The sequence below is a fragment of the Phytophthora ramorum genome (assembly GCF_020800215.1).
Source record: "Phytophthora ramorum isolate Pr-102 chromosome Unknown Phyram_PR-102_s0006, whole genome shotgun sequence".
NCBI lineage: Eukaryota > Oomycota > Peronosporomycetes > Peronosporales > Peronosporaceae > Phytophthora > Phytophthora ramorum.
Window position 1 is genome coordinate 3,450,598 of NW_027150652.1, and position 24,897 is coordinate 3,475,494.

The 24,897-nt window shown below is 55.2% G+C and overlaps 10 protein-coding genes across 10 annotated transcripts; 6 read left to right on the plus strand and 4 right to left on the minus strand.

Moving 5' to 3' along the window:
- Positions 1-593: 593 nt before the first annotated feature.
- KRP23_7967 (uncharacterized protein) lies at positions 594-992 on the minus strand (the record flags this gene model as incomplete). Its single annotated transcript, XM_067893348.1, has 1 exon — positions 594-992. The coding sequence occupies one exon, from the start codon at positions 990-992 to the stop codon at positions 594-596; it is 399 nt and encodes a 132-aa protein (XP_067745139.1).
- A 689-nt stretch (positions 993-1,681) lies between these two features.
- On the plus strand, positions 1,682-2,389 carry KRP23_7968 (uncharacterized protein; the record flags this gene model as incomplete). The annotated part of the gene is made up of 1 exon (XM_067893349.1): positions 1,682-2,389. One exon carries the CDS (start codon positions 1,682-1,684, stop codon positions 2,387-2,389), a length of 708 nt encoding a protein of 235 aa, XP_067745140.1.
- A 460-nt stretch (positions 2,390-2,849) lies between these two features.
- Positions 2,850-3,698, plus strand: KRP23_7969 (uncharacterized protein; the record flags this gene model as incomplete). The annotated part of the gene is made up of 1 exon (XM_067893350.1): positions 2,850-3,698. One exon carries the CDS (start codon positions 2,850-2,852, stop codon positions 3,696-3,698), a length of 849 nt encoding a protein of 282 aa, XP_067745141.1.
- Positions 3,699-4,194: 496 nt separating this feature from the next.
- KRP23_7970 (uncharacterized protein) lies at positions 4,195-5,013 on the minus strand (the record flags this gene model as incomplete). Its single annotated transcript, XM_067893351.1, has 1 exon — positions 4,195-5,013. One exon carries the CDS (start codon positions 5,011-5,013, stop codon positions 4,195-4,197), a length of 819 nt encoding a protein of 272 aa, XP_067745142.1.
- Positions 5,014-8,099: 3,086 nt separating this feature from the next.
- Positions 8,100-8,918, plus strand: KRP23_7971 (uncharacterized protein; the record flags this gene model as incomplete). Its single annotated transcript, XM_067893352.1, has 1 exon — positions 8,100-8,918. The coding sequence occupies one exon, from the start codon at positions 8,100-8,102 to the stop codon at positions 8,916-8,918; it is 819 nt and encodes a 272-aa protein (XP_067745143.1).
- A 4,607-nt stretch (positions 8,919-13,525) lies between these two features.
- On the minus strand, positions 13,526-14,188 carry KRP23_7972 (uncharacterized protein; the record flags this gene model as incomplete). The annotated part of the gene is made up of 1 exon (XM_067893353.1): positions 13,526-14,188. The coding sequence occupies one exon, from the start codon at positions 14,186-14,188 to the stop codon at positions 13,526-13,528; it is 663 nt and encodes a 220-aa protein (XP_067745144.1).
- Positions 14,189-15,105: 917 nt separating this feature from the next.
- On the plus strand, positions 15,106-17,238 carry KRP23_7973 (uncharacterized protein; the record flags this gene model as incomplete). Its single annotated transcript, XM_067893354.1, has 1 exon — positions 15,106-17,238. One exon carries the CDS (start codon positions 15,106-15,108, stop codon positions 17,236-17,238), a length of 2,133 nt encoding a protein of 710 aa, XP_067745145.1.
- Positions 17,239-17,579: 341 nt separating this feature from the next.
- On the minus strand, positions 17,580-18,344 carry KRP23_7974 (uncharacterized protein; the record flags this gene model as incomplete). The annotated part of the gene is made up of 1 exon (XM_067893355.1): positions 17,580-18,344. One exon carries the CDS (start codon positions 18,342-18,344, stop codon positions 17,580-17,582), a length of 765 nt encoding a protein of 254 aa, XP_067745146.1.
- A 3,858-nt stretch (positions 18,345-22,202) lies between these two features.
- Positions 22,203-24,245, plus strand: KRP23_7975 (uncharacterized protein; the record flags this gene model as incomplete). Its single annotated transcript, XM_067893357.1, has 1 exon — positions 22,203-24,245. One exon carries the CDS (start codon positions 22,203-22,205, stop codon positions 24,243-24,245), a length of 2,043 nt encoding a protein of 680 aa, XP_067745147.1.
- Positions 24,246-24,399: 154 nt separating this feature from the next.
- KRP23_7976 (uncharacterized protein) lies at positions 24,400-24,690 on the plus strand (the record flags this gene model as incomplete). The annotated part of the gene is made up of 1 exon (XM_067893358.1): positions 24,400-24,690. One exon carries the CDS (start codon positions 24,400-24,402, stop codon positions 24,688-24,690), a length of 291 nt encoding a protein of 96 aa, XP_067745148.1.
- Positions 24,691-24,897: the final 207 nt, after the last annotated feature.

Here is a 24,897-nt window from a genome sequence, read left to right on the forward strand (position 1 = left end):
GATAGGATATGGGCAGATCTAGTTTTCATGCACAAATATGCACTGTATGGTGCACCTTTGTTTTACGTTTACTCCAGACTTTTCAGCCGCCAAAGACATGGGCACGATGAAAACCCTGCTCGACCCGCTACAAAACAGGCTATATGTACATGTATCTGCATTTGTCATGATCCTGAATGATATTGGCCTCCGCTAGTACAGAGGTCTCTCTCAATAAAAGAAGGTGTGAAACCGAATCGATTTCGGAGGAACTAAATATATGCAAGTTGATAAATACTAGTTTGTTTAGCATCGGTGATCAGAAATATCGGGGTATCGAAACGACGAGGTGCGCTTATTGAGAGGGGTCTCTGAACACATAAATAGTGGGTACGTATGATTATGAAGGCACGAGAGAGGGCTGTAAGTTGATGGAGACCACCGATACTCGATGGAAAGGCCGACCTGACCCCAGTAGAGAAACAATATCTCAAGCCTTGCTACACGATGGCAGCGAAGAGCTTGCAATCTTATAGGAGCAGACTCCATTTTCCATTTTGACCTAGACTTATCAATCGCAAAGAATGGCTTCTGCATGCTTCAGCGTGATACTGCTACACGTATCTCCAACATGAACCTGCATCTGAAGCTTCACCCAACGGAGATCCGCTCGCCAGCTCCTCAATCACTTCGCCGACGTACACCATCGCGGTCGATGGAGCCGTCCAGCCCCACCTAGGGCTCAAACTGGAGGCGCATCGCCGGTGGAACGCGTCTCTTCCGGTGGGGTTCCTCTGGAGCGTCGAGCGCGTGGAGATCAACGTGACGCGGACGGATGCAGACAGCGAATTGGTATTCGTGCTCGAGATGTTCCTGAGCCTGCCCACGTCGCGACTACCCGTCAGCAAGCCCAGCTCGAAGGAAGAGCGTGCGAGTTTCCCGGGCTTCAAGGTAGAGCGCCGATTGAGCGACTTCGAGGAGCTGCGCAGGAGTTTGTCGTCCTGCGTGAGCATGGAGCGCCAGTGCTCCTGTCAATACTGTCTAGAGTTTATCAAGTACATGTTGTTCATTTTTTTGATTTCCCGTATATAGGCGTGGGCCGCCTCAAACAGTGTAGGTTGTAAACGGGAGAGAAGCCACAGCTGACAGAACGTTGGTACCGGATACCGTGGATCTTCAGCAAGCAATCACGATCGCGCTCATGTTCGACCAAGGCAAGTGGTGCCCATTTGATCGTCGTGGTCTAGAAAACAAAAACCCTCGAGCAAGAGCTCCATGCTCGCCAACCTCGCTGCCGCAGTGCTACAGATCGCGAGGTGAGCTTCAAGTTGAGCGGCCGAGGTGATTGCTCCTCGAGGCTTTGGTCGCGATCAAGGCCATCATCACCGTTAAAGGCGCCAACGGTCCGCTCTGGAGAGCAGAGCACTCGTCAGTTGGCAGTGCCAACTTGGCGGAAACTTTCATTGTTGCGATAGGCGCTCTTCGGTTAGCGCCCGCACCATGGCTAGTGCGCCCTACGACCACGCCTCTGACGGGTGCTGCTTGCTTAGCGCCGACGGTCTCGCCGATATAATCACGACGTCTGCAGCATGTTTACACCATGTGCAACAGTGGTAGCGTACCCAACTTCAGTCTCACTGGCCACTCCCGGCACTCTTTGCGCCACTTCGCATTCCTCCGCCCCACCAGCAAGCCAAGCACTATGACGGGAGTCGCCACCAGCTCCAATGACCGGGAGCAACACAAAGAGCTGCTGAGCGTCGCGCGCGCAACGCCAACGCCAACGAGTGCTTCCCTGCCAGTGCTCAACGCCGCCAGCCTGACGCCTGCGTCGATGGCAGTGCAGGCCTCCACTTCCATGGACTTCCTCGCCAGCATTGAGCAGATGCGCATCGCCGACACCCACAAGAGCGTTCGCGACGGAGCCACGCTCTACGAGGTGCAGACCTACACGCTCTTCCAGCCCACGTCCAACATCCCGACGGTACGGAACAGCGGAGTGCAGACGCCGACCCGACCGGCCCAGACGTCGGTCTCTCAGTGCAGCACAACTACGCCTACAGATGCGTCAGCGTCGAACCAAGACGCGCCAGAGCGAGCACCGAATCTCTGCGTGCGTCGTCGGTTCGCCGACTTTGCGCGACTCCGGCACGAGGCGCTGGCGGCCTCGTGTGTGAACGCGCACTTCCTGTGCCAATACTGCCGCCAGTTCCAGACGTACGCCAGGTTCCACGCGGGGCAGCCGTTCTGGTTCCTGCGCGTCGTGACCACCACGAAGCAGCGCAAGAAGATCCTCGCGCGCTTCCTCGCCGACCTCGCGGCCTTTGCGCAGTCGCGAGCACAGCGCGACCGGCACTGCCGCCTGCGCCAGACGCTGCCCAAGCTGCTCGAGCAGTTCCTGACCGACTGAGACATCTGCTCCGAGACACGGTCACATGCCACGAGTTGCAGCGGCACCGTCCTCTCTTATTTATCCAGCAACCAAGACTACAACGAGTTGGCAAGCAGCGATGTAGCGAAGAGATGGCTACACTAAAATTTGACGTGCTTTGAGTCAGCCTCTATTTGGGACCATCTCTGTCTCAACAACTTTTGGATGATCTTTCTGTCGCACAATTCCTGAAGGCATTGATGGTCTCTTTGACTGGTGTTGGCCCAGCCGGAAAAAATGGCGAGATCGATCCAGCCGGCTGCCAAGATGCATTGCCACCCATGCATCTTGCCCTGCAAGGCGAGCCATTCCACTGCGTGTCGCAATGACACCGTCGCCGCTCCACGCCCAGCTTTAGCTTTTCACCAACTTGGGGACAGCTCATTTTTCAATTCATCAGAAACAACACCCGATGCAAGCAAGCTAAAGCAGAGACGACATGAAGGCCGAAAGAACGTTCGTCACGCTGGACAACATGACTCGCGCTGCCCCCAAGATCTGGCAGTTCGTGGCAAAGTACACCGCCAAATCCCTATTTTGTCACGGAGTGGACGGAGACATCGCGATGGCCAAGAACTCTCGACGAGTCTTTGCCGACGCGAGCTCCCCGACCAAGAAACGCCCGAAGAAGGGAACACACATTGCCTTCGACGACAAGTGCAAGCTGATCACACCGGACAATGCCGCGCTGTACGTACCGCCGGCGCCGCGAGCTCAAGTAGTGGCACTCGCCAACTGGGAGTCGGCACCCACGTTTGTCCTGGACGAGCAGTTGGGCGAGGGCTTCTCCAAGGCAAGCGCCGACAGATTACTGAACAAGTGCAACCCGTTCCTATCCGGCAAGCGTAGAGCACTGAGCGATGACATATCGTCCGAAACACCGACAGTCTCAACGGACTGCTCCACGATTCCAGAGATTGAGAACGAGGACCAGGAATTGGATGTCGTGGAGGAAGAAGAGACCGTCATCGATGAACAGGAGACTGTCACACTGAATGAGCAAACGAGTGGTGCCATTCAATGTGAGACTACCGACACGAGTCTGGTTGATAGCCAGACTCTGCAAACGAGTGCCGTTGAACTCGAGATGAAGAAGCAGGTGCCGCGCTGGGTCTGCGTTGGCCACGGCCGCTACGTCAGGTGCGACGACGAGCAGATACCAAAGGCCTCCTCAAACCAAAAGACAGAGACTCCGTGGACTGTGCGATGGGTGCAGGTCGGATACGGCCGCTACGAAAAATGTTATGGCAATGGTGCCAAATTCGAGAAAGCTGTACCAACAAACTGAGGCTGACCGGTAGCAGCGATGGTAACCTTGTAATATATTACTATCCTATGTCTTGGCCCCGCACATTGCTCTTGGCATGTTTGTACGCTACTTTGTGAATAGATTTTTGATCTCCTCCATGGTTGCGCGGGCCGACAAGTTCCTCCTTACTCGGGAACAAATAAAGTGAGATTTTTGGTCTTGGTGACCATACAGGCGTTCCAAACTCGTACAGTGCTATCCGTAATGGCTACGAAAAGGCGATTTCAGAGGAATCGAGGACGGCACAAGGAGAATTGGGTCTATATTGCTTTGCAACGATAAACGGCTATGCCTGTGTAAATTCAGGGAATCCCTATGGTTGCTCAAATCTCATTTTCAAATCTACCACTTCAAAATGGCACACTTGAGTGACGAAAGCACGAGCCCGCGGATCGACATCAGAACAAGTGTATTCACGACTTATGAACCACGAGAACATCACCAATAAGAAAGAAAAGAAACTACCCAACTCTATCTACGATTCGTGCACGGCCGTGTAGTTGTAGTACACCGTGTTCTCGAATTCCGAGTCGCAGTACGGGAACTCGACGTCCGAGTCCGTGGGCGAGAACAGCGTCTTGCCAGACGTGTACGTCACGTAGCAGCCCAGCACGCAGCACACGACCACGACGGCGAGCGCGGGGACCTTCTCCCACATGGGGATCGTGCTCCAGCACTTCTTGAGCAGGAACACGATGGGCAGGATAATGCTGTTGAGCGAGATGCACGAGGCGCCCACAAAGTCCGACAGGTCCGAGAAGTGGTCCTTGAGCACGATGGACAGGATGACGAGCACCACGATGATGGCCATGCGCATGAGCACGTACTTGATGGCGTTGGCGCCGCGGTACTCGGCAGCCTCGGCGTCCTCGTCGCCGTAGTGCGGGTTCTCGGCGTCCGCCACGGACACGTACGAGACCTTGGAGCGGCGCTCCGACACGTTCACGGACTCCTTGGCGGGCGTGGAGGCATCGGCGTACGAGATGGCGTTCTCGATGTCGCCCTCTTTCTTCTTGTGCATCCCGAGAACCAGGCGCTCGGCCAGGTAGAAGGGCGGGTTGAGCAGCACGGAGAAGGCGATGGTCACGTGCAGCTGCATGAAGAGGTAGGCCAGGACAACGGCACCCCAGTCCGACTTGAAGCCGAGTGTCGTGAGTCCCGAGACGGCGTTCGGGTAGATAGAGAAGAGCAGGTTGCCCGTGATCTGGCAGCCCACGGCTGAGTACGCCGTGCTGGCCAACACGAGGAAGAGCACCGAGATGAGCGTGATCGTGAAGAAGACGACGCGCGGCATGCGCTTGGGCTCGCTGTGCTGGCGCTGCAGCGCGGGGATGACCACGCCGGCACCGTAGGCCAACGACAGGTTGCCGAAGACACCGGCCACCTGCTCGAAGCTGAGCTCAGGCGCCGGCACGGACGGGTGGCCACGCATGCCGTACATGACGACGGCGACGCCGATGACGTCTGCGATGATCGTACCGAGGCAGCCGGCGAAGGCGGCTCCCGCTCCTTCCTTGAGAGTCGGGATGAGGCACACGGGCAGACACATGAGCGCCATCAAGATGATCCACACGGACTGGCTGAAGGCGTCCGGGAAGAGGCCGTCGAGCAGCGAACCTCCCAGCACGAGGAAGACGCAGGGCACGAGCAGACACGAGGCCATCTGCGAGATGACGGCGAGCCAGTGGCCCCACTTGCCCATGGCCCAGGCGCCCAGGTCTCCGTACGTGCGCACGGACTTGGGCGCGAGCAGCATGACGCGGCAGATGGCGACGGACGCGTAGATGTTGGCGAAGGCCATGAAGGCCATGGCGATGACGGCCAGGACGGGGCCAGCACGCGAGAAGTTGCCGGGCATACCAAGTGTACCAACGCCGTAGACGCAGCAGAAGACGTTGAAGGCCATCTTGAAGTCCTCCATCGTCATGAACTTCCCGCTTCCCATGGTTGCAAAGGTTCGATGGGCTTGATGCTTGTGACTTGTGGTTCTTGGAGGTGAATTGAAAAGTGAATTTCATGTAGCAATGCCGGCAGCCGAAGTGCGCTTGTATTGGTGCCATGCGTACTGTAGAGGCGATTGGCAAGAGGGTGCACATGCATTAATTTGGCAAGATTAACGCAGTCACCCTCAGGTCATGCAACATACGGACGTTGCCGCCCATCTTGTCTCCGACTCTAGCGGCAAAGGTTGCAGGATTTGGAGGTGCGTCACGGCTCAGCTTGCCTATTAGAGCAAGGTGTTCTCCTAGAGCAGGTTTCATCGCCTCGTGCAGTCTCGGTAGTTCGCAACAATTCGTTGCTGATACAGGGACAGAGCTCACCGGCTCAGCTACACTGTATAAGGGGATTCGCTGGCCACCACTACCTCACAACCTATGGAGTCTCAGGTGACCTTACTACTCACTGCGGCATATAAACGGCCTGCGAGACCTAAGGAACTGCTTGCTGCAGCTTCAAACATGTTCCAGCTCGCAGCTTTTTGGTCCAACACGAATCATTCTGGTGCACCACCCACAGCTCATCTCGATCGATATACGATGGACGTGTACATCTAAATGCAGAGTTATTACCGGTGCAGTAGGAAGTGAACCTGGTGAAAACAGCAGCCCTTATGGGGATGCATGCCAGCCGCAGTGTGCTGCACCAGCACTGCGAAGCCAGCTCGCAAGAAGCATACAGCTCATTTATTTCGGTGATGGACAGATGCATGTCAAGTTGGACACTTGATCCGTCCCGCAGAGATCCGGTTCGTCTACAAAAAGTGGCCATCCGACGCCACTCGACCAATCGCGGGCGTGTTGAAGCGCCACGGCGCGACTCGTCATGTTCACGCTCCACTCTAGCAGAGCACTTCAATACCGTCTATAGGGGCTAAAAAGCAAATCACGAAGTGTAGTGCGGCCAGCGAGGTGCTGCTTTCCTTTCCTAGCTGTGATTTGCGTCCAATTTGGACTCCAAAGGGCCTTTGTCGAGCTGTCGCTAGATGCTTTTGAATTCATGCGACCGACAGAACGTCTGCTGGCAGCAGACTGCTGCAGAAGAGGGCAGTTTGTGTTTCCCAGAGGATTCCTCTGAGGATGATGGACGTTATAAAGAGTCGGTTCTCATCCCGAACACGGCAAGTCTACATGAATCAGCATTGACAACACGTACCGGTTGAGACGAATCCCATTGCTCACCGACTGCGTGCAATATAGTATTCGGTCCCATGGCAGCATCTACATGCAAGTCTGCCGCCGTCTAATGGCCTTGTAGTCTCCCACACTACAGTTGAAGAGTAAATTATTTCGCGTCGTGCTCTTCAATTGTCGTGTCTGAGGTGAAATCAGAAAAGATGATGGGCTTCCCTTCAACAACGGTCGCTGATAGGCCAACTTTACCAATGACGCGCCGTGGCACCATCGTTAACTGATCTCAACATCTGACTGATCTCGCAAGGGCAACAACTTGTTGCCAACATGTGCCCCAGCCAAGTGCTCCGCTGTAAAGCACTTGGGCGTGTGAAATTCACACTGAATCACGGCAACGCGGGTCAAATCTCATGATGGCTTTGTGCAACAGGCTCGAAAATACAGCTCGGCCATGTGTCTCGCCAGCACTTCCCGCAGGATACTTAGTTAAAGCCCCCACCTCAGCCTCCGGCAGTGCACCCGAATGCTTTCAACGCCTGCTCATTCTCCATTTTGCCTTGTGCCCAACACACTCTTCCACCAGCACCTGAGATCAACCATGGGAAGCGGGAAGTTCATGACGATGGAGGACTTCAAGATGGCCTTCAACGTCTTCTGCTGCGTCTACGGCGTTGGTACACTTGGTATGCCCGGCAACTTCTCGCGTGCTGGCCCCGTCCTGGCCGTCATCGCCATGGCCTTCATGGCCTTCGCCAACATCTACGCGTCCGTCGCCATCTGCCGCGTCATGCTGCTCGCGCCCAAGTCCGTGCGCACGTACGGAGACCTGGGCGCCTGGGCCATGGGCAAGTGGGGCCACTGGCTCGCCGTCATCTCGCAGATGGCCTCGTGTCTGCTCGTGCCCTGCGTCTTCCTCGTGCTGGGAGGTTCGCTGCTCGACGGCCTCTTCCCGGACGCCTTCAGCCAGTCCGTGTGGATCATCTTGATGGCGCTCATGTGTCTGCCCGTGTGCCTCATCCCGACTCTCAAGGAAGGAGCGGGAGCCGCCTTCGCCGGCTGCCTCGGTACGATCATCGCAGACGTCATCGGCGTCGCCGTCGTCATGTACGGCATGCGTGGCCACCCGTCCGTGCCGGCGCCTGAGCTCAGCTTCGAGCAGGTGGCCGGTGTCTTCGGCAACCTGTCGTTGGCCTACGGTGCCGGCGTGGTCATCCCCGCGCTGCAGCGCCAGCACAGCGAGCCCAAGCGCATGCCGCGCGTCGTCTTCTTCACGATCACGCTCATCTCGGTGCTCTTCCTCGTGTTGGCCAGCACGGCGTACTCAGCCGTGGGCTGCCAGATCACGGGCAACCTGCTCTTCTCTATCTACCCGAACGCCGTCTCGGGACTCACGACACTCGGCTTCAAGTCGGACTGGGGTGCCGTTGTCCTGGCCTACCTCTTCATGCAGCTGCACGTGACCATCGCCTTCTCCGTGCTGCTCAACCCGCCCTTCTACCTGGCCGAGCGCCTGGTTCTCGGGATGCACAAGAAGAAAGAGGGCGACATCGAGAACGCCATCTCGTACGCCGATGCCTCCACGCCCGCCAAGGAGTCCGTGAACGTGTCGGAGCGCCGCTCCAAGGTCTCGTACGTGTCCGTGGCGGACGCCGAGAACCCGCACTACGGCGACGAGGACGCCGAGGCTGCCGAGTACCGCGGCGCCAACGCCATCAAGTACGTGCTCATGCGCATGGCCATCATCGTGGTGCTCGTCATCCTGTCCATCGTGCTCAAGGACCACTTCTCGGACCTGTCGGACTTTGTGGGCGCCTCGTGCATCTCGCTCAACAGCATTATCCTGCCCATCGTGTTCCTGCTCAAGAAGTGCTGGAGCACGATCCCCATGTGGGAGAAGGTCCCCGCGCTCGCCGTCGTGGTCGTGTGCTGCGTGCTGGGCTGCTACGTGACGTACACGTCTGGCAAGACGCTGTTCTCGCCCACGGACTCGGACGTCGAGTTCCCGTACTGCGACTCGGAATTCGAGAACACGGTGTACTACAACTACACGGCCGTGCACGAATCGTAGATAGAGTTGGTCAAGTAGCACCGCAGTAAATGTTTTGGGCTTGTGCTTCCGTAAATGAAAGAGAGAGAGAGAGGCAGGTTGATCTATTTAGTTGTTAGTACTTCTAGATGCCTGATTGATCCTTAGCCTGGTTAGCAACGCCGGTTCCTCATTCGAGTGCGGTGGTTGTACGGGGCTTGTCCTTCTTGTAGACTGCTCTCGTGGTGGTTCTTCAAAAGCTGCACAGCATAGAAGCAACCAGGTCCCTTCTAGTATCATGTCTGGGCGTCGGCGTTCCCGCTTAGCCAATGCTTTCACTTGTCGAAGCCCTGTTGCCCAGAATTCTTGTGTGCTCTGCTCCAGTTTGATCTCTTCGTGCTGAAAGATGACTCGGTTCCTCTGCATCCATAGCATGGTGATGCAGACGCTGCTCATGATGCGCCATAGCCGCTTCCATTGTGTGACTATCTCTTCTTCCGTGTCTGGATATTCTTTTCTGAGTCTCACCGCTGTCACTGCTGACATTGATGGTGCTTTCCTGTTGGCACAGTTTGCCATCACGAGCTCCAGCTGCTTCCCACTCCATTTTTCCTCCATCCAGTGTCCGATGAGTTTCTGCCAACAGGCTTGTGCCGCTGGGCAGCTCCAAAAGATATGCTCTATCGTTTCTTTGATTCCGTTGCAGCACTGTAGCTTTCTGCAACTGTTGTCTCTTGCGCGATCTTCGTGATAGAGGTTCAACTGCCTAGTAGCCACGCGATATCCTACCCACACTTGGTATGCTGTGAGCTCATGACTGTGCTGCCAGACTTGAGTTGGTGTCTGCTGCATCGCTGCTTCCTGCCACTTGCTGTTCTGTACCGTTTGAGCAAGCCTCTCCAACTGTCCTTTTAGACTAGGTCCATCGCCACAGTACTTCTTGAAAGGTTGCTTCTTCAGTGCCTTGCAGACATGTTTGTTAGCGATCGAGTCTGGGACCTTCCATGGAAACCCATGTAGCAGCGGATGCGCATAGAATACAATGCTTCCTTCCTCGGCATGCCGGTGTAGATGTTGTATGTCCCGACCAGTTCGTTCATCATCCTCCTGGCCTTCGTCCACTTTCCAGTGTATCCCGTCTGGCTGTTGGACTAGCTCAATCTTGTGATGATCTCCGGTCGCGTGATTTGTACTGATCCCTACTGCATGTCCTGATGTAGTCGCTTCCCACTGGTAAATTGCCTCCAGTTTGGTGGGGTGCCGCATCTGAAGCTTGCTCTGAATAGCCAGTCCGTCGCCTATCTCCATCACCGGGGAGCTAAGCAAGATTGCTAGCCCCCATTTTCTCATCTTGTCTTGCCGATGCATCTTGCCTGCCATGGTCGGTATGTTCATCGTATATCTGTTGACTGCGGTTCGGCGCATTTGCAGCTCCTCTAGCCTACATGGTCGAATCCTGGTGAACTTGTTCCGCTTAAGCATATTACCAGTGGCGTCACGAATCCAGGGGTTGCCTTCCCAGCTATAAGTTGGCCAGAAAGCTGCCTGTTCCTTGTCCTGCTGCCGCGGCTTCCACGTCTGCTGACTGGGCAGCTCAATAATCCACTCATCCTCTGTAGCCCAACTGACCGATCCTTTCTCTAAGCTTTTGAGCGTCTTCATCATAGACTCTGACGTCCCTTCATCCGCTGTTGGTGGAGCTATCCACTCCCCCAATAATTGATGTATCTTGCCTCCCGCTGACTTATTGCTGCTTCCTCTCTGCCCTCGTCTCGACAACCTAGGTGTCAGCCCTGTGAACTGTCCTGTGGTCTCTCCTCGCCATGTCCACGCCTTCCACGCCAGGAAATAGGTGTCTTTGCGTTGGATCAGCCATTGCATGCTTTGTTTTACTCTCTGCGTTTTGCACGCCACGTCCACCGATGCTAGGCCCACTCCTCCCGCTTGTTTGGGGGTGTATAACAGACCTGGGTTGACTTTATGTCTGGACGCGTCCGTCGTGATGGCATGGTGCCACAAGAATTGCTTTTGGATGTTACGCAACTGAATGCCTGCCCAGCGTGGCATGTTGAAGACCGTTGCTGTGAATAGTACTGCTGGCAGCATTATCACGTTGAGTATCTGCACTCTGTTCTCCAGGCTTGTCGCTAACTGCGCTGCTGTTGCTAGTCTTCGCTGGATGCTCCGTATTCTCGTCGCCCAATTGATGTCCGTGAGTGCTCCAGTTCCTACTGCGTGCCCCAAGTATCTGACTGTGTCGTTGTGCTGCGTGCTTCCGTAAATGAAGTAGCTTCAAACGAATCGTGTCTTTCACTTTTGATGTTGCATGTTTTGCTCTTCAAGTGTTGGGTGCGTCCGGTGCCTCGATCTGGTGCAGCAGCGACAAGGCCATTACATGTGCGTCCGAGATCTTTACGTGGGACTTCGGAATGAGCCATTGCCATCATCCTCATGGGCAACTGAGCTGTCCGTATCTGTCTGCTATAGTTTGGTGGAAGGCGAAAGGAGCTCACCGTTCGCGGATACATCAGAGTGCCAAGTCACACCGAGTTGCGCAACCAAAGACGGTTCACAGCCGGATAGCAGCGCGTGTTGCAGCCACTCGAGAGATACAGTCTCCGCGAAGAGAAGGCACCGAAGACGCTCGCCGTCGGCAATTCCCTACGGGCACAAAAAGCATCAGTGGAGCCATCACCGTGGAGGTTGTCTTGACCTGCATCTCCCGAGTGCAACGGCGGCTGAGCCGGACCGCGGCGACTAAAAAATGCCGTTCAAGCATTGGCCGGCGTCGCGCGTGACGCGCAGCGACTTGACTCCGCGCATCTTCATGAGACCCGGCTCTCTGCACCGCGATTTTGCTAGCTGCGCCTCCTTGAGCGCAGCCACGCGAATGTCAATGCATTGCACACTTCAGTCTCTCACTTTCGGATTCTCCATCCACGAGCCAAGCCAAGTTCCATCACAACCCCTCCAACCTCCTCCTCCTAGTGGTTCAAAAATCATGGCCAAGTGCGGCGAGAAGTTCCTCACGCTCGAGGACCTCAAGATGGCCTTCAACGTCTTCTGCTGCGTCTACGGCGTTGGTACACTTGGTATGCCCGGCAACTTCTCGCGTGCTGGCCCCGTCCTGGCCGTCATCGCCATGCTGTTCATGGCCTTCGCCAACGTCTACGCCTCGGTGGCCATTTGCCGCGTCATGCTGCTGGCGCCCAAGTCCGTCAAAACCTACGGCGATCTGGGTCACTGGGTCATGGGCAGGTGGGGTCACTGGCTCGCTGTCGTGGCTCAGATGGCCTCGTGTCTGCTCGTGCCCTGCGTCTTCCTCGTGCTGGGAGGTTCGCTGCTCGACGGCCTCTTCCCGGACGCCTTCAGCCAGTCGGTGTGGATCATCTTCATGGCGCTCATGTGTCTGCCCGTGTGCCTTATCCCCACTCTGAAAGAAGGAGCTGGTGCTGCCTTTGCCGGTTGCGCAGGCACCGTCATCGCCGATGTTATCGGTGTCGCCGTCGTCATGTACGGCATGCGTGGCCACCCCACAGTGCCGGCGCCCGACCTCAAGTTCGAGCAGGTGGCTGGTGTCTTCGGTAACCTGTCACTGGCGTACGGCGCTGGTGTCGTTATCCCCGCTCTGCAACGTCAACACAGCGAGCCCAAGCGTATGCCCCGTGTAGTCTTCTTCACCATCACGCTCATCTCGTGCTTGTTCCTGACGTTGGCCAGCACGGCGTACTCGGCTGTGGGCTGCCAGATCTCGGGCAACCTCTTGTTCACCATCTACCCGGACGCCGACACGGGCATGACCACGCTGGGGTTCAAGTCGGACTGGGGCGCTGTTGTCCTGGCCTACCTCTTCATGCAGCTTCACATCACCATTGCCTTCTCCGTGCTGCTGAACCCCGTGTTCTACCTGTCGGAGCGTCTCGCCCTCGGGATGCACAAGAAGGACCAGAACGATATTGAGAGCGGTCTCACGTACGCTGACATGGGGACCCCCGCCAAGGAGTCCGTGAACCCGCCCGCCAATGTGTCGGAGCGTCGTTCAGGCATGTCGTACATTTCGGTCGCGGACGCTGAGAACCCGCACTTTGGTGACGCGGAGGCCGAGGCCGCCGAGTACCGTGGACTGAACACCATCAAGTACGTCTTGATGCGCATTGCTATCATCATTGTGCTGGTGGTCCTGTCCATCGTGTTGAGGGACCACTTCTCGGACCTGTCGGACTTTGTGGGCGCCTCGTGCATCTCGCTCAACAGCATTATCCTGCCCATCGTGTTCCTGCTCAAGAAGTGCTGGAACACGATCCCCATGTACGAGAAGGTCCCCGCTCTCATTGTGGTGGTTGTGTGTACGTTCTTGGGTTGCTACGTGACGTACACGTCTGGCAAGACGCTCTTCGCCCCGACGGACTCGGACGTGTCGTTCCCGTACTGCGACTCGGAATACGAGAACACGGTGTACTACAACTATACCGCTGTCCACGGATAAACGACGTTCGGTGTCTTGCACTAGTCACGAAAGTTTCGAGACGCTTTCAATGAGTTTTCAGTTTAATTTCCACATGAATGCAAATAGTTTTTCAACGCTTTTGCAACCGTTCTAGTGCAACCGGTATAACAGGGTAATATGGTTAGCCTTTTCCTCATTTCCGTCACCACACACAGCCTTCAGGACGCAGATCTGGATCCATGAGGAAGGTGTTGAGTATCTGTGAGACTTCTAAGAACCTTTGGCATTGGCCACCTCCTCTTCGATACGACAAGTCTTTGGCGGCCCGAAGCAGTTGGTTCACAAATCGCTCGAGCTTCCTCTTCCGCATGTGAACCACAAGTCGACGCCAACCAATGCAGCTCGCCCAACGTCCCCGATGCGGCAGTCTCGACGGGAAGCTCTGGATCGAAGCAATCCAAGTCACGCGGCTGCAGTAGGCGCACCAGCGCATGTGCTCGCGGTCGTGCACGATCTTGGAAATTCGCTTTCGGAGCTCTCGAAACGCCGAGTAGCGGTGCTCCACTTGGTATTCCGGCTCTGTCTCTTCCTTTTCTAGCTGCAGACGCGATCGTCTCTCGCTTTTGGTCTCTCCGGGAGTGACCGGGAGCCCCCTTTGAACGTACTGCAGATACACATCGAGCACGTAGACCGTAGCGCCATTTTCGCCTTGGCGGTCGTACGTGGCGCAAACTTTCACGCGCTGGACCTGGTTGAGCGTGAAAGCGTGCTTGGAATTGTTGGAGAGCGTAGAGAGACGACGTCCCAGGTCGGTATCAACCAGCGCCAAGTCCGCTTCGTCTGCGGGGTCAAAGATGGATAACATCGTGTGGCATTGGTTTTTGGGAAGCTGGTTGAGGAGTGAGCCTCACGACGAATGTTGTGGGACAAATGGCATGTCATGCATTGGTAGGGTGAAGGTTCGGTTAGGGCCAGCGTCACAGCCACACAAGGTGTTCACAGAGCCTTGCTCAGGGTAAAATCGTGGGGTACCGGTAATAAGCTTGCGAGTACGAGGCCGACATGTGCACACCTGCTAATGTGCCCAAGAGTACAGAGAAGTGGTAAACAGCGGCCGCGCTGTATTTTTTCGTGTGATTTGCAGCCGTTTATCGCAGACGCTGCCGCACTTCCCCGTAAACGCCATGTCATGGTCAGAATCTTCATCTTTTCGTGTGCCTCTTCATGGGTATTGCTTTACAAGTTGTAAAGTACTACATATTAATTTGGTGTTGCAGTTCCTCTACACTTGCACCTTTCAGACAGGCAGGCACTCCATAGGCAAAGCGCGGGATCTGAGCCGTTCACAATGGTCGTCTTTCCACTAGCGAACGCATGAAGTCGCCATGCCGTCACCGAAAGTTTGGATTCCGAACGTCTTCTCAATGCCGATTTTACACGCTGTACGGGGCGTTGCGTGTCGGTTCACATGGCAAGGGGGTTTACCCACATATGGCTGCAGGTGTTGGGTAGGACTTGTACCGTTCACATATCACCATGTGCCAGCATACCAAAACAAAGTTCCAAGCTGAGCTAGGCATCCAACTTTGGTCAGCTGGCTGGCACCACACGGAGTGGCGATAGGCTGTCGCCACCACGAAGAAAGGAGCCCGGCTTCACCCGTGTATCTGTGGCTGAGGCAAAGTCCAAGATGGTACACGCTAATTAAAACGAACACGCTCTGTGCCATCGCGTTTAATCGCGACACGAATCGAGTGCTGGTCTCACTTCAGAATTGACGCCATGGGGGGCGGGTCGTTGTTTCAAGTCGGCGAATCTGTCGAGTTCTGGCGGGTGCTGGTGCATTTGAGCATCTTGGCATTCTGTCTCTTGGTCTTCGAGTCCGCACTGCACCACGTCGAGCACAAACTCTCCCGATATGACAAGTACCAGCACATGCTTCGGAAGGCGTATCGAGAGCTAATGATTCTTGGGTTGCTGAGTCTCGGACTCAAACTGCTCAAGGAGGTGCCGGGTATTGACTCCGACAGCAAGACCATGTTGGCGTTCCAAGTGGCCGACCTCACCATTTTCATCCTGGCTCTCGCGCTCATCCTGCAAGCGATTTGTGTCTTCTCCCAGCTTCGGAAGCACAATACCATCGCCGACCGCACCGAGTTGATCACTGCTCAAGACCTGGTCGATTCCATGAGTCCTCCGGCCGGGACACCACCGACGGCAGCACCAAAGAAAGGTGGTTCGTCTACCGGTAGCTTGTTCTGTTGGCCTGGCAAAGCTACGGGAAATGGCTACGAGAAGGAGGTTGTGGAGCGCCGACTGCTTCGCCATCTTTTTCTTCGTCGCTTTGGGCTTCCTCAGCTATTCCCGTTCTCCAAGTACTTGCGCCGTGCCCAAGCTAACCAGATCTCGCACATGATCGAGGTGGAACCCTCGATGTGGCTGCTTTTACTAGCTGTGGCTTGGACAATTTGCGGCGTTCTTGGTCTCCTTCAATACTTGGACATTGATCTGCCAGAGGGCCATGAACTTGTCGAAGTTTTCGTGCCATTCGCCTGGATCCTAGTGTTTCTGAACATCGTCGTGCTGCTCTACCTCCGCTCGTGCGTGCGCCAGCTTTTGCATGCAGCGGGCTACAGCGACGACGAGCCCACCCTGCTGGACAACCTGCGCGCTATTGCTGAAGAGGAGACCATGGCGTGGCGCAGCGAGGCAGCGGATAACGCTCTGGATACGATGAACCGAGTTCAAGAGGAAATGGAGGAGGTTGAGGACCACCGCAACGCTCAACGACACGGACTTCTTCGGAAAGACGTCGGGTTCCAGCTCGTGGCTACCTGCTGCCGCAACGTCAAGCAAATGCGAGTGGCTAAGCGCCGTACCGGTCGAGCAGCAACTGGAGTGCAGCCCGGGACTCCGAATATTCAAATCCGATTCTTTTCACGCAAGGCCTGGCACGTCGCGGTCATGTTCTTGCTGATTCTCAACGGATTTTTCATTGTGCTACTCGTGCAGTGTGCCGTGTACGACCTGGACGATATCTACGGGGAGTTTGGACTCGTCCCCGCCATTATGGTTCCTCTCCCATTGGTTTTGAATACTTTCGTCTTCCAGCAGCGCTTGTTCCGGTACTTCGTTATCGTCTGCAGCATCCTTCGCGTGGACGCCACCACACTTGGTGAAGTGGTGAATCACTTCAGCGAGATTGTGGAGCTGCGTTCCGAGTTCGCGACGTCGCTGCTCGATTGCTTGAAAGAAGGAAACTATACAACGAACGACCTGCGTACGGAGCTGCAGGCGTACGATCCTCGACAGACCGGCATGATCGACGTTGACAAGCTCCGTACTGTGCTAACTGCCTTTGGGTTCCGGTTGACTCGGTTCCGGTTCAACAGCGTTGCAAAGCTGCTTTTCGAGCTTAACGGGACCAGAGTGGAGTATGGTCAACTTCTTCGGCTATTGTTGCTCGCTCAGCAAGGCACGGCAGTAGAAAGCGGGTTCAACACAAGCCAGCGACGTCAGCATCCGCTATTGCAGCGCAACCAGTCTTCTTTCGATGACTATGGGCGAGGCAGCTTGCATACCGACCATCTAACTGGACCCAGTACCGGGCGCCAGGTGCCCCTGTTGCCACAGCCAAGTTTTGGATCGGAGCCGAGGGCGAGCGACTTTGTGAACGTGAGTGCAGGATTGCCTCCAATGCGCAGGATCTCAACCAGTACATCCTCCGAACCCCACGCGCCAACGAAAAATGGCAACGAAAACCGCGGGCGTGCGCCGATGCTGGAGCGCAGCTACACGCACCAGTTTGCTGGGTCGAGCTCTCGAGCTCTTCACGACATGTTCAACATCCGAAGAAGAGATTCTGACTCACATATGGACTCGGTGTCTTCCGACACGGTGTACACAGTATTGTAGGATGCCAACACCACAGGATTATAAAGCGTGCAAACTGCGCAACTCGTTACCATTAGATAGTAAGAAGAAACTGAGCTATTATCCAACGAGCGAAGCATTGCACACTCACTCAAACTCGCGGACAGCTTCACTACCACACCAGCGCTGCATCAAGCTTCAATAGCTGAGGTGAACAACCAGGAAACCTTGTGGACTTCACAGTTAGTACGTGTATATTATCCTGGCGTAGCAATCACTATTCTCGAGTCAGATCGCCACCTCCACAATCGAAAGTGCCTCTTTATTGATGTGAGCTGACTGGCGCTCAGATTGTACTTCTCAATAGAATTGAGATAACCTGCTTAGAGTTCTGTCGTCGACACGGCCGTCGCTGTCTTCGTGGCCTGCGGGAACACGTCGAAGAAGTCGTAGAGCACCGCCGCTGCCTCGATTTGTGCCCTGCAGAACGCCGCGCTTTTGGTATTCCCAATTGATTGTCCAAGCGGAGAAAGCTGCGGCACAAGCTGCATCACTGGCGCTCCTTTGCCCGTCAGGATAGTTGCAACACGAGGTGCAGCGACGCTTGTTCCAGTAACGAACGCCACCAATCGAGCCAAATGCATGGCGAGCGAAGCCTTACGGAGCACAGTGTCGCCCATGCTCACGACGCACACAAGCGGGTCCCTCACCCAGTGGGTGCACAGGTACTCGCGAAGTTTCGAGCAGAACGCACAGCCGTCGTCGCAGTGTCCCGTTGGCTTGTCGATGCAATACGCGAGCACTTTGCTGAGCTGGTTCACGTCGTGGAAAGTCTTTGTCGTCTCGTACGTCACCGCCGAGTTGTTCGGGACGAAGATGCCGACCTGTCCACGTGGCGTTTCAGGCTTCAGTGAAAACTCTAACGTGGCCACGAGTTGCTTTTTCTTGTCCCGCGTGGCGTCGAGCACGACGATGTCGGCGATGCGCTGCAATTCCAGTCGACGCTTCAGCGCTTCATCGGGCGGTAGGGGCAACAGCGACAACGTCTTGGAATCGCGACCCATCAACTTGTTCATGAAGTCGCGAATGGAGAACGAGGTCGGCTGGTGGAACTGGGTCGTGGCGCTTGGACTCGATGTGGAGGTCATCGCGCAAATCGAAGAATGGCTATTGGGCTTGAAGGGTCGAACGGTTCACTTGCTGGTGTCCAAGTCATCCAGGCGCTCCTCACTCGCCTTGATGTGATGAGATGGCCAGCGTTGGGTCTACAGCTAGTCACAACACGGGATTCGATGAGCGTGTTGAGCGACATGCGAAAATGACGAGGTCGAGTGCATGCAGGTAGACGTGAAGGTCGAAAGTTTGCGTATCGGATAGAATACAATCACACCTCTATAAGTGACGCCCACGTTGTTTCATTTAGAGAATGTGTCAGATATGGAAATGGCTACATTCACATTGGTGTAAAAAAGGTATCCAGTGATGTCTGCCGCCGCCGCTTCACTACTTGGTCTCTAGCTACTATTGTCAAGGTCTGTATCATTTCCAGTTCCTGCTTTGTATCCCCTTCACACTGGAATAGAAACGAAGAAAGCTCCATACAATAGGCGAGTGCTGTCGATGCTGACACAGGAGGTTTGTCATTCTCGTCGTCCACGTCACTATCCACCTCTTCAGCATCATCGTCCTCGGCATCACCTTCTGGGAGCTCGTGAACTGCAACGTCAGAATCAATCTCCAAGTAATGGGCAACACTATCGTGGGCGCTAACCCCCTCCAGCATGCTCACAATATCATTTACCACACTTTCTTCAGCAGCCAACGCATACCCCCCTGCCTGGCGGAGCTCCCCCCCAACAACGTAGCGTCTACGATCCTTGACTTCACTCAGCGGCTGCGTATGCAATCGGCCGTCACATGGCCCCAACTATCGATGCTGAACTGGATTGCCTCGAGAAGGTTCAGTTTCCGCTTTATGTCGCTTTCCATTGCGTCAAGGCACCAGCGGACAAATCGACGACGGTAGCGTGCCTTAAACGATCGGATGAAGTCTACAAATATCATATCAATCAGTAAGTTCACCAAGCATTAGCCAAATATGTCCGAAAGCTTACCTGCATCAAGTGGCTGCACCGACGAAGTCAGATTCGGAGGGAGGAAGTGCACATCAACATGTGAAAGTGGCTTGATAACTTTGTGACGCGTGCATTTAGGGAGTTCCCCCACCCTCCGGGACTGTCAGTTAGAGAATAAGGAGGGTTTTAGTCAGTTAGAGAACTTCTGTAGTGAAAGTCATATAAACTCTTATGCACACAGAGACGACAACTAGATAAAGAACGCGTAGTCAGGTAGAGAGGCTCAGTTAGGGAGGTGTGACTGTACCTGCTTTCCACAACTTTGGGGTGTAAAATATCGTAGTTCATTAACGGGCACATGCGCACGACCATCCGCTCATCCAAAATGGGACGAGGAGAGCGGAGCCCCCAGTGTAGGTCTTGCAGCATATGCCCACTAATGAAGAGTTGAGTTATCCTTGGAGCCGGTGATCATGTTAGCAGCGAAGGAGTTACGGATTCCGCGCAGAGGTTGGTGTAGGTCTTAAAGGTCTCCGAAACCCACCGGCCGTGAAATTGAATCGTTATGACATCCACTCCTGCCCGATACATGTGCGTTGTACCCTCTGCGCGGAAGCAGTGCGGGTTGACGTTCCTTGCATCCTCACCATTCGGTACAGCGGCCTTCTTGATCGCACTCGACAGATGTGCCGTTGAAATACACACCAGATGGCCGGTGCGTCCCGGATACACTGCCGCTGATATACCGGGAGGGAGGTCTTGTCTTGATCGTAGAAGAAGAAGAGCACCGAAGACAGGGCACAGGAATGCGAGACCTGAACGATACAAGATTCTAGCTATTGCATGCCCACACTGATTGGTCTTAGAACCGCGAAGCCGCATGTGTACCGAATGCGCGTCAGTTGCCGATAGTGTCGGAGACCCCGCCACGTCCAGGACAACCAGGTCCTCAGCTCTCAGCACGAACCACTTGAACGAGTTTCCGCTGATGGAGACAATTTCCGATGATATCGTCGTACGCGCGGCAGCTGGTGGCCGCCGTCGGAAGAGTGGCCGACGGGTTGAAATCCGACACGAAGTTGCTGTTAGGCGATCCGGCCTCCAGCGATTCTTGTTCGTTCTCCTCACGGAAGTGAAGGATCGTCAGCCCTGAGCCCCTTGAACATGCGAGTCGCCGCCAGCACGTGCGCTTGCGGAGAATGGTAGTCGCCCTTGGCCTTCTTCGCTTGTTCAGGTAAAATGGCGCTTGACAGTTGACGGACGCTGTCAGCTGGAAGCTTGACTTCGTCGTTCGGATCGGTGAGCACGCCCAGCGACTGACGCACGCCAGCAACTTGGCTACGCAGACTTTCCAGTTCCTGGCGCAGACGGTGCATCTCGTCTTGGACTCCTGGCGATGGTGCGGCTGCAGATGCCACAGCACGCGCTCGAACAGGCGATCGGGCTTCGCTGACGAGTCCAGGCTGGAAGGACGTCATGACGTTCGTGAGATCGTACTCCGTCGGCTGTCGTGGCGTTGCCTTGGTCGCCGAGTCAACCTGCTCGGATGCGGGGTCTCCGTCTCGGACGTCGGCACGTGGGTTGCGGCGCGGGGAGGCCGACGCTGCAGACCAGCTTCTTCTTGCCCTTCTCCGCGTCCGCCGAGGCCGCCTTGCGTTTCGCCACTCGCTTGGACGCTCGGATCGTAGGGGACTCAGTCGTCGTGCGGGCCGGAGTTGCCGTCCACGCAGCGCCATCAGTCGCGCCGTTGACGACCTCTACGGTCGTAGTAGCCGCAGCCGCTGCTACGGGCGTTAGGCTCGTGGTGGGAGGCCCAGCCTCGGTCGTGGCGGCGTCGACAGTCTTCCTTGGTCCTTGGTCCGTCATGGTGGTGTCGTGTGGAGATAACCCCCCCCCCCGTTAAACTAGCTTGGCTTTCTTGTCTTGGTCGAAAGCTGATCTGTGAGCTCACAGTTGGTGGCTCGCTCATAATATGTGCACCACATCATTATTGTAACCAGTCGTGTAAAACACCATTTCCTCTCGTGCCTCCAGGAAATGAATGGCATGAGGCTTTACCTGCCTGCACACACTTTGCTCGTGTATCTATCTGGGAATCATTTCTTGGTGATAAACTGAGTGTGGAGCCGCCATTGCCCCTCTCTTTCGTTTTAGCTGCAGCAAGTGGGAAAAGCTGTCGAATTGTTTTGAGCGGTCGTGGTTTTGAGTGCGCTGGCGATATGCATAAGTCGATAGCACAGCTACATGACACGATTGTGTTTGCATGTAATCTAACGTAAAACGAAAGACGTGCATGAGCACAGGCGCTCATCATTCTCGTGTCGATGGGAAGCAGAATGTCACATGCAGTACTACATTTACCATGGCATCGGTTGGCCTTGGTTCAGAAAGCGGCGATCACGTGCAAGCCTGGGCGGGGCGAACATCATAATCCTCAAACAATGGCATGGGAAAATTGGCGCCCGCACAGATACACTAGCTCGGACAGTAGATATTGAACCGGACTCGAGTCGAATGAAAGCCGAACGAGGCAATGACTAGACAAATCTTGTCAGTCTGCTTGTATTTCTCCGGCCCGGGATCGTGTCGTGCAGTGCGGTAAGCATCGTGGCTGTGGGTGCTCTACCTGTGGGTGCTCCTGAGATGCTCAACATACGTTCCTCGGACAGGGCTATGGATATTTCAAGCTTTGAGCCAGCACAAATTCAATCTCGCTTTACGGCAGGCATGTGGCTCCAGCATGCTGCCTGCCGTTCAGAGTAGGCAAAGGTAAACTTCAAACATTTCAGGCGACATGTCGTCTGTTTGCCTACAGGTAAAAACATCCATCTAGTATTACGCTAGATCGGCGGCCACTTCGGTGGTCATAAACGGAATTTACATGCCCTCTCACCTGAACTCTCCTCACTATCGCTTTTGCAGCCGATCAAGATGGCGGGTGGGTCCGTTTTCCGAGTGGGCGAAGACGTCGAGTTGTACCAAGTCGTGGTGGTGCTGAGTGCGTTGGCGATAAGTTTGCTGGCTTTTGAAGGCGCGCTGCACCACTTGGAACACAGCCTCTCGCAAAACAGCAAGTACCAGCACATGCTCAAGAAAGTGTATCGAGAGCTGATGATCCTTGGGCTCCTGAGCTTTATCATCAAGATGCTGATCGAAGTGGGCGGCATGGATGGCTACAGCGGCTTCATGCTCGCCTTTCAGGTGGCCGACCTCATCATCTTCATCCTGGCCATTACTCTCATTATCCAAGCGATTCTCGTGCTCCTGCTATTACGGAGACACAACAATCGATCGGATCGGGCCGAGTTAATCACGACGCAAGACTTGGTGGACGTGCTGCAGTCTTCGGACAGTGCATCTTCAACTTCGTGCTGTGGAGGAAATCAACCAAAGGACAGCCTTTTCAAGAAGAAGATCGTGGAGCATCGACTGCTGCGCCACCTTTTCCTTCGTCGGTTTGGACTCCCCCAACTCTTCCCGTTCTCCAAGTACCTGAGACGCGCTCAGGCCAACAATATCGTACACATGATCGAGGTGGAGCCGTCGATGTGGCTCTTACTGCTCGGAATGGCGTGGGCTTTCTCCTCCGTCGTGCAAATTATTGAACAGTTCGAAGTGGACGTGCGCTACGAGCTCATTGAAGGTTTGATGGCGTTCGCGTGGGTTCTAGTGCTGGCGCATATTCTGGTGCGGCTCTACTTTCGGTCGTGCATCCGGCGTATCCTGAGCACTGGAGGCTACAGCAAAGACAAGACTGCTCTCACTGAAAACCTCAGTGCAATTGCTGAGGAAGAAGCTAAAGCTTGGGAAAACGAAGCAGCGGATAGTGCGCTGGAGACTATGAACCAAGTCCACGCACAGCTCGAAGAGATCGAGCACGAGCGGAAGGCAGAGCGGAGTGGTTTGCTCAAGGGGGACAAGGGGTTCCAACTCGCTGCAACCATCTTCCGGAATATCTCGCGTATTTGCTGCTGCAGGAAGTCCATGGTGCCTCGACAAACCGGTGTCCAGCCTGAAGCTCCGGACATTGATATCCGCTTCTTCTCGCGCAAGTTCTGGCATGTTGTGGTCATGTTCATGATGATCTTGAACGGGTTCTTTGTTGCGCTACTCGTGCAGGGTGCAGTCTACACCTTTGACGAGATCTACGACCAGGTTGGCATCTTTCCTGTCATCCTCATCCCGCTGCCGTTGGCGCTGAACGCGCTGTTTCTCCAGAAAAGCATCTTCCGCGACTTTGTCCTGATCTCCTGCATTCTTCGTATCGACGCTAGCACGCTGGGGGAGGTGGTAAGCCACTTTAGCGAGATTGTGGAGCTGCGGTCGGAGTTTGCTACTTCTCTGCTGCACTGCTTGAAGGAGAGCGAACACTCAGTCGCTGACTTGGACGAGGCGCTGCAATCGCACGACCGAAACAAGTCCGGGTTCATCGAAATCACCAAGCTTCGTACGGTCCTAGCGTCGTTCGGCTTCCACTTGACACGATTCCGGTTCAACAGCGTCGTCAAGTTGCTGTTCGAGCTGCAGAGAACCAAGGTCGAGTACGCGCAACTGGTCCAGCTAGTGACTCTGATTCAGCAAGAGCACAACATTGAGGATGGCCTGGCCGGTCCGTACCAGCGGACGATAACTTCATTTGAAGATATCAACAAACAAGGTGCACGCTCGAATCGCGGAGGTGCTTACACTTCGTCTCGGCATCTACCGCTCCTCGCGCAGTCGAGTCTCGCGCCCGAACCAGGTCCGAGTGATTTCATGTACGTGAGTGTGAGCACCCCATCGCGTCAACAGGTTCCGACTTCGGGGTCGAATGCTGACGAAAACTTCGGACGACGACCCACACTGGATCGCAGTCTTTCGCGCCAATTCGCGAGCTCGAGGTCGCGAGTGCTCCACGACGTTTACAACTTACGAAGTTCTTCACTATCACTACCGGACTCGAACCCCGACAGCGCCTATAACTCTGTGAGGTAAAGTAGTAACACGATTTTCAAGGAAGTAATGGTAGTTGCGTTGACTTTAGTGGCCCAAGTTGTCCGAGAAGTCCCCAAGCAAATAGTGTCCGGCTCGAGAGGTCGCTTGTGGGTCCTAGATCGCCTCTCAGCGCGTTGCAAGACACTCCTCGTTAATGCGAGTGCTGTGGCCGCTTCAGCGTCCAACCGAAAATGAAGCCCACCTGCGCAGTGACGCAGTCTGGAAGCTTGTGCTAGGTCGACCGACAGACCTGAACGAATCGTCCACGGCTGAATTCATGATCACAAGTGACGAATCTTCCGGTCTTTCTGCGCAAGGCGGCGGCACATCTGAGCCAACAGAGCAGGGAGCAGTTAGCTCCTCCGCCTCGCACTTGGACAACGATGACGAGCCCAACGACTCCGAAACGGCTCCAGAACTCTCACAAGCGGGCTCACCTCCGTAGCATATCCTGAAGACACCAGCTGGGGCTCAGTTGCCGACATCACCGAATGGTCCAGCGTCGCGGACGCCGACGATGACGAGCACCGCCAAGTCTTCGACACTGGGGGGTTCGGCAGCGCAGCACTCAGCCATCATCTGTACGCATCGGATACATGACGTGTGCGGTGGTAAAGCGAACGAAGCAGCAGGAACATCGAGTATGGCTCCG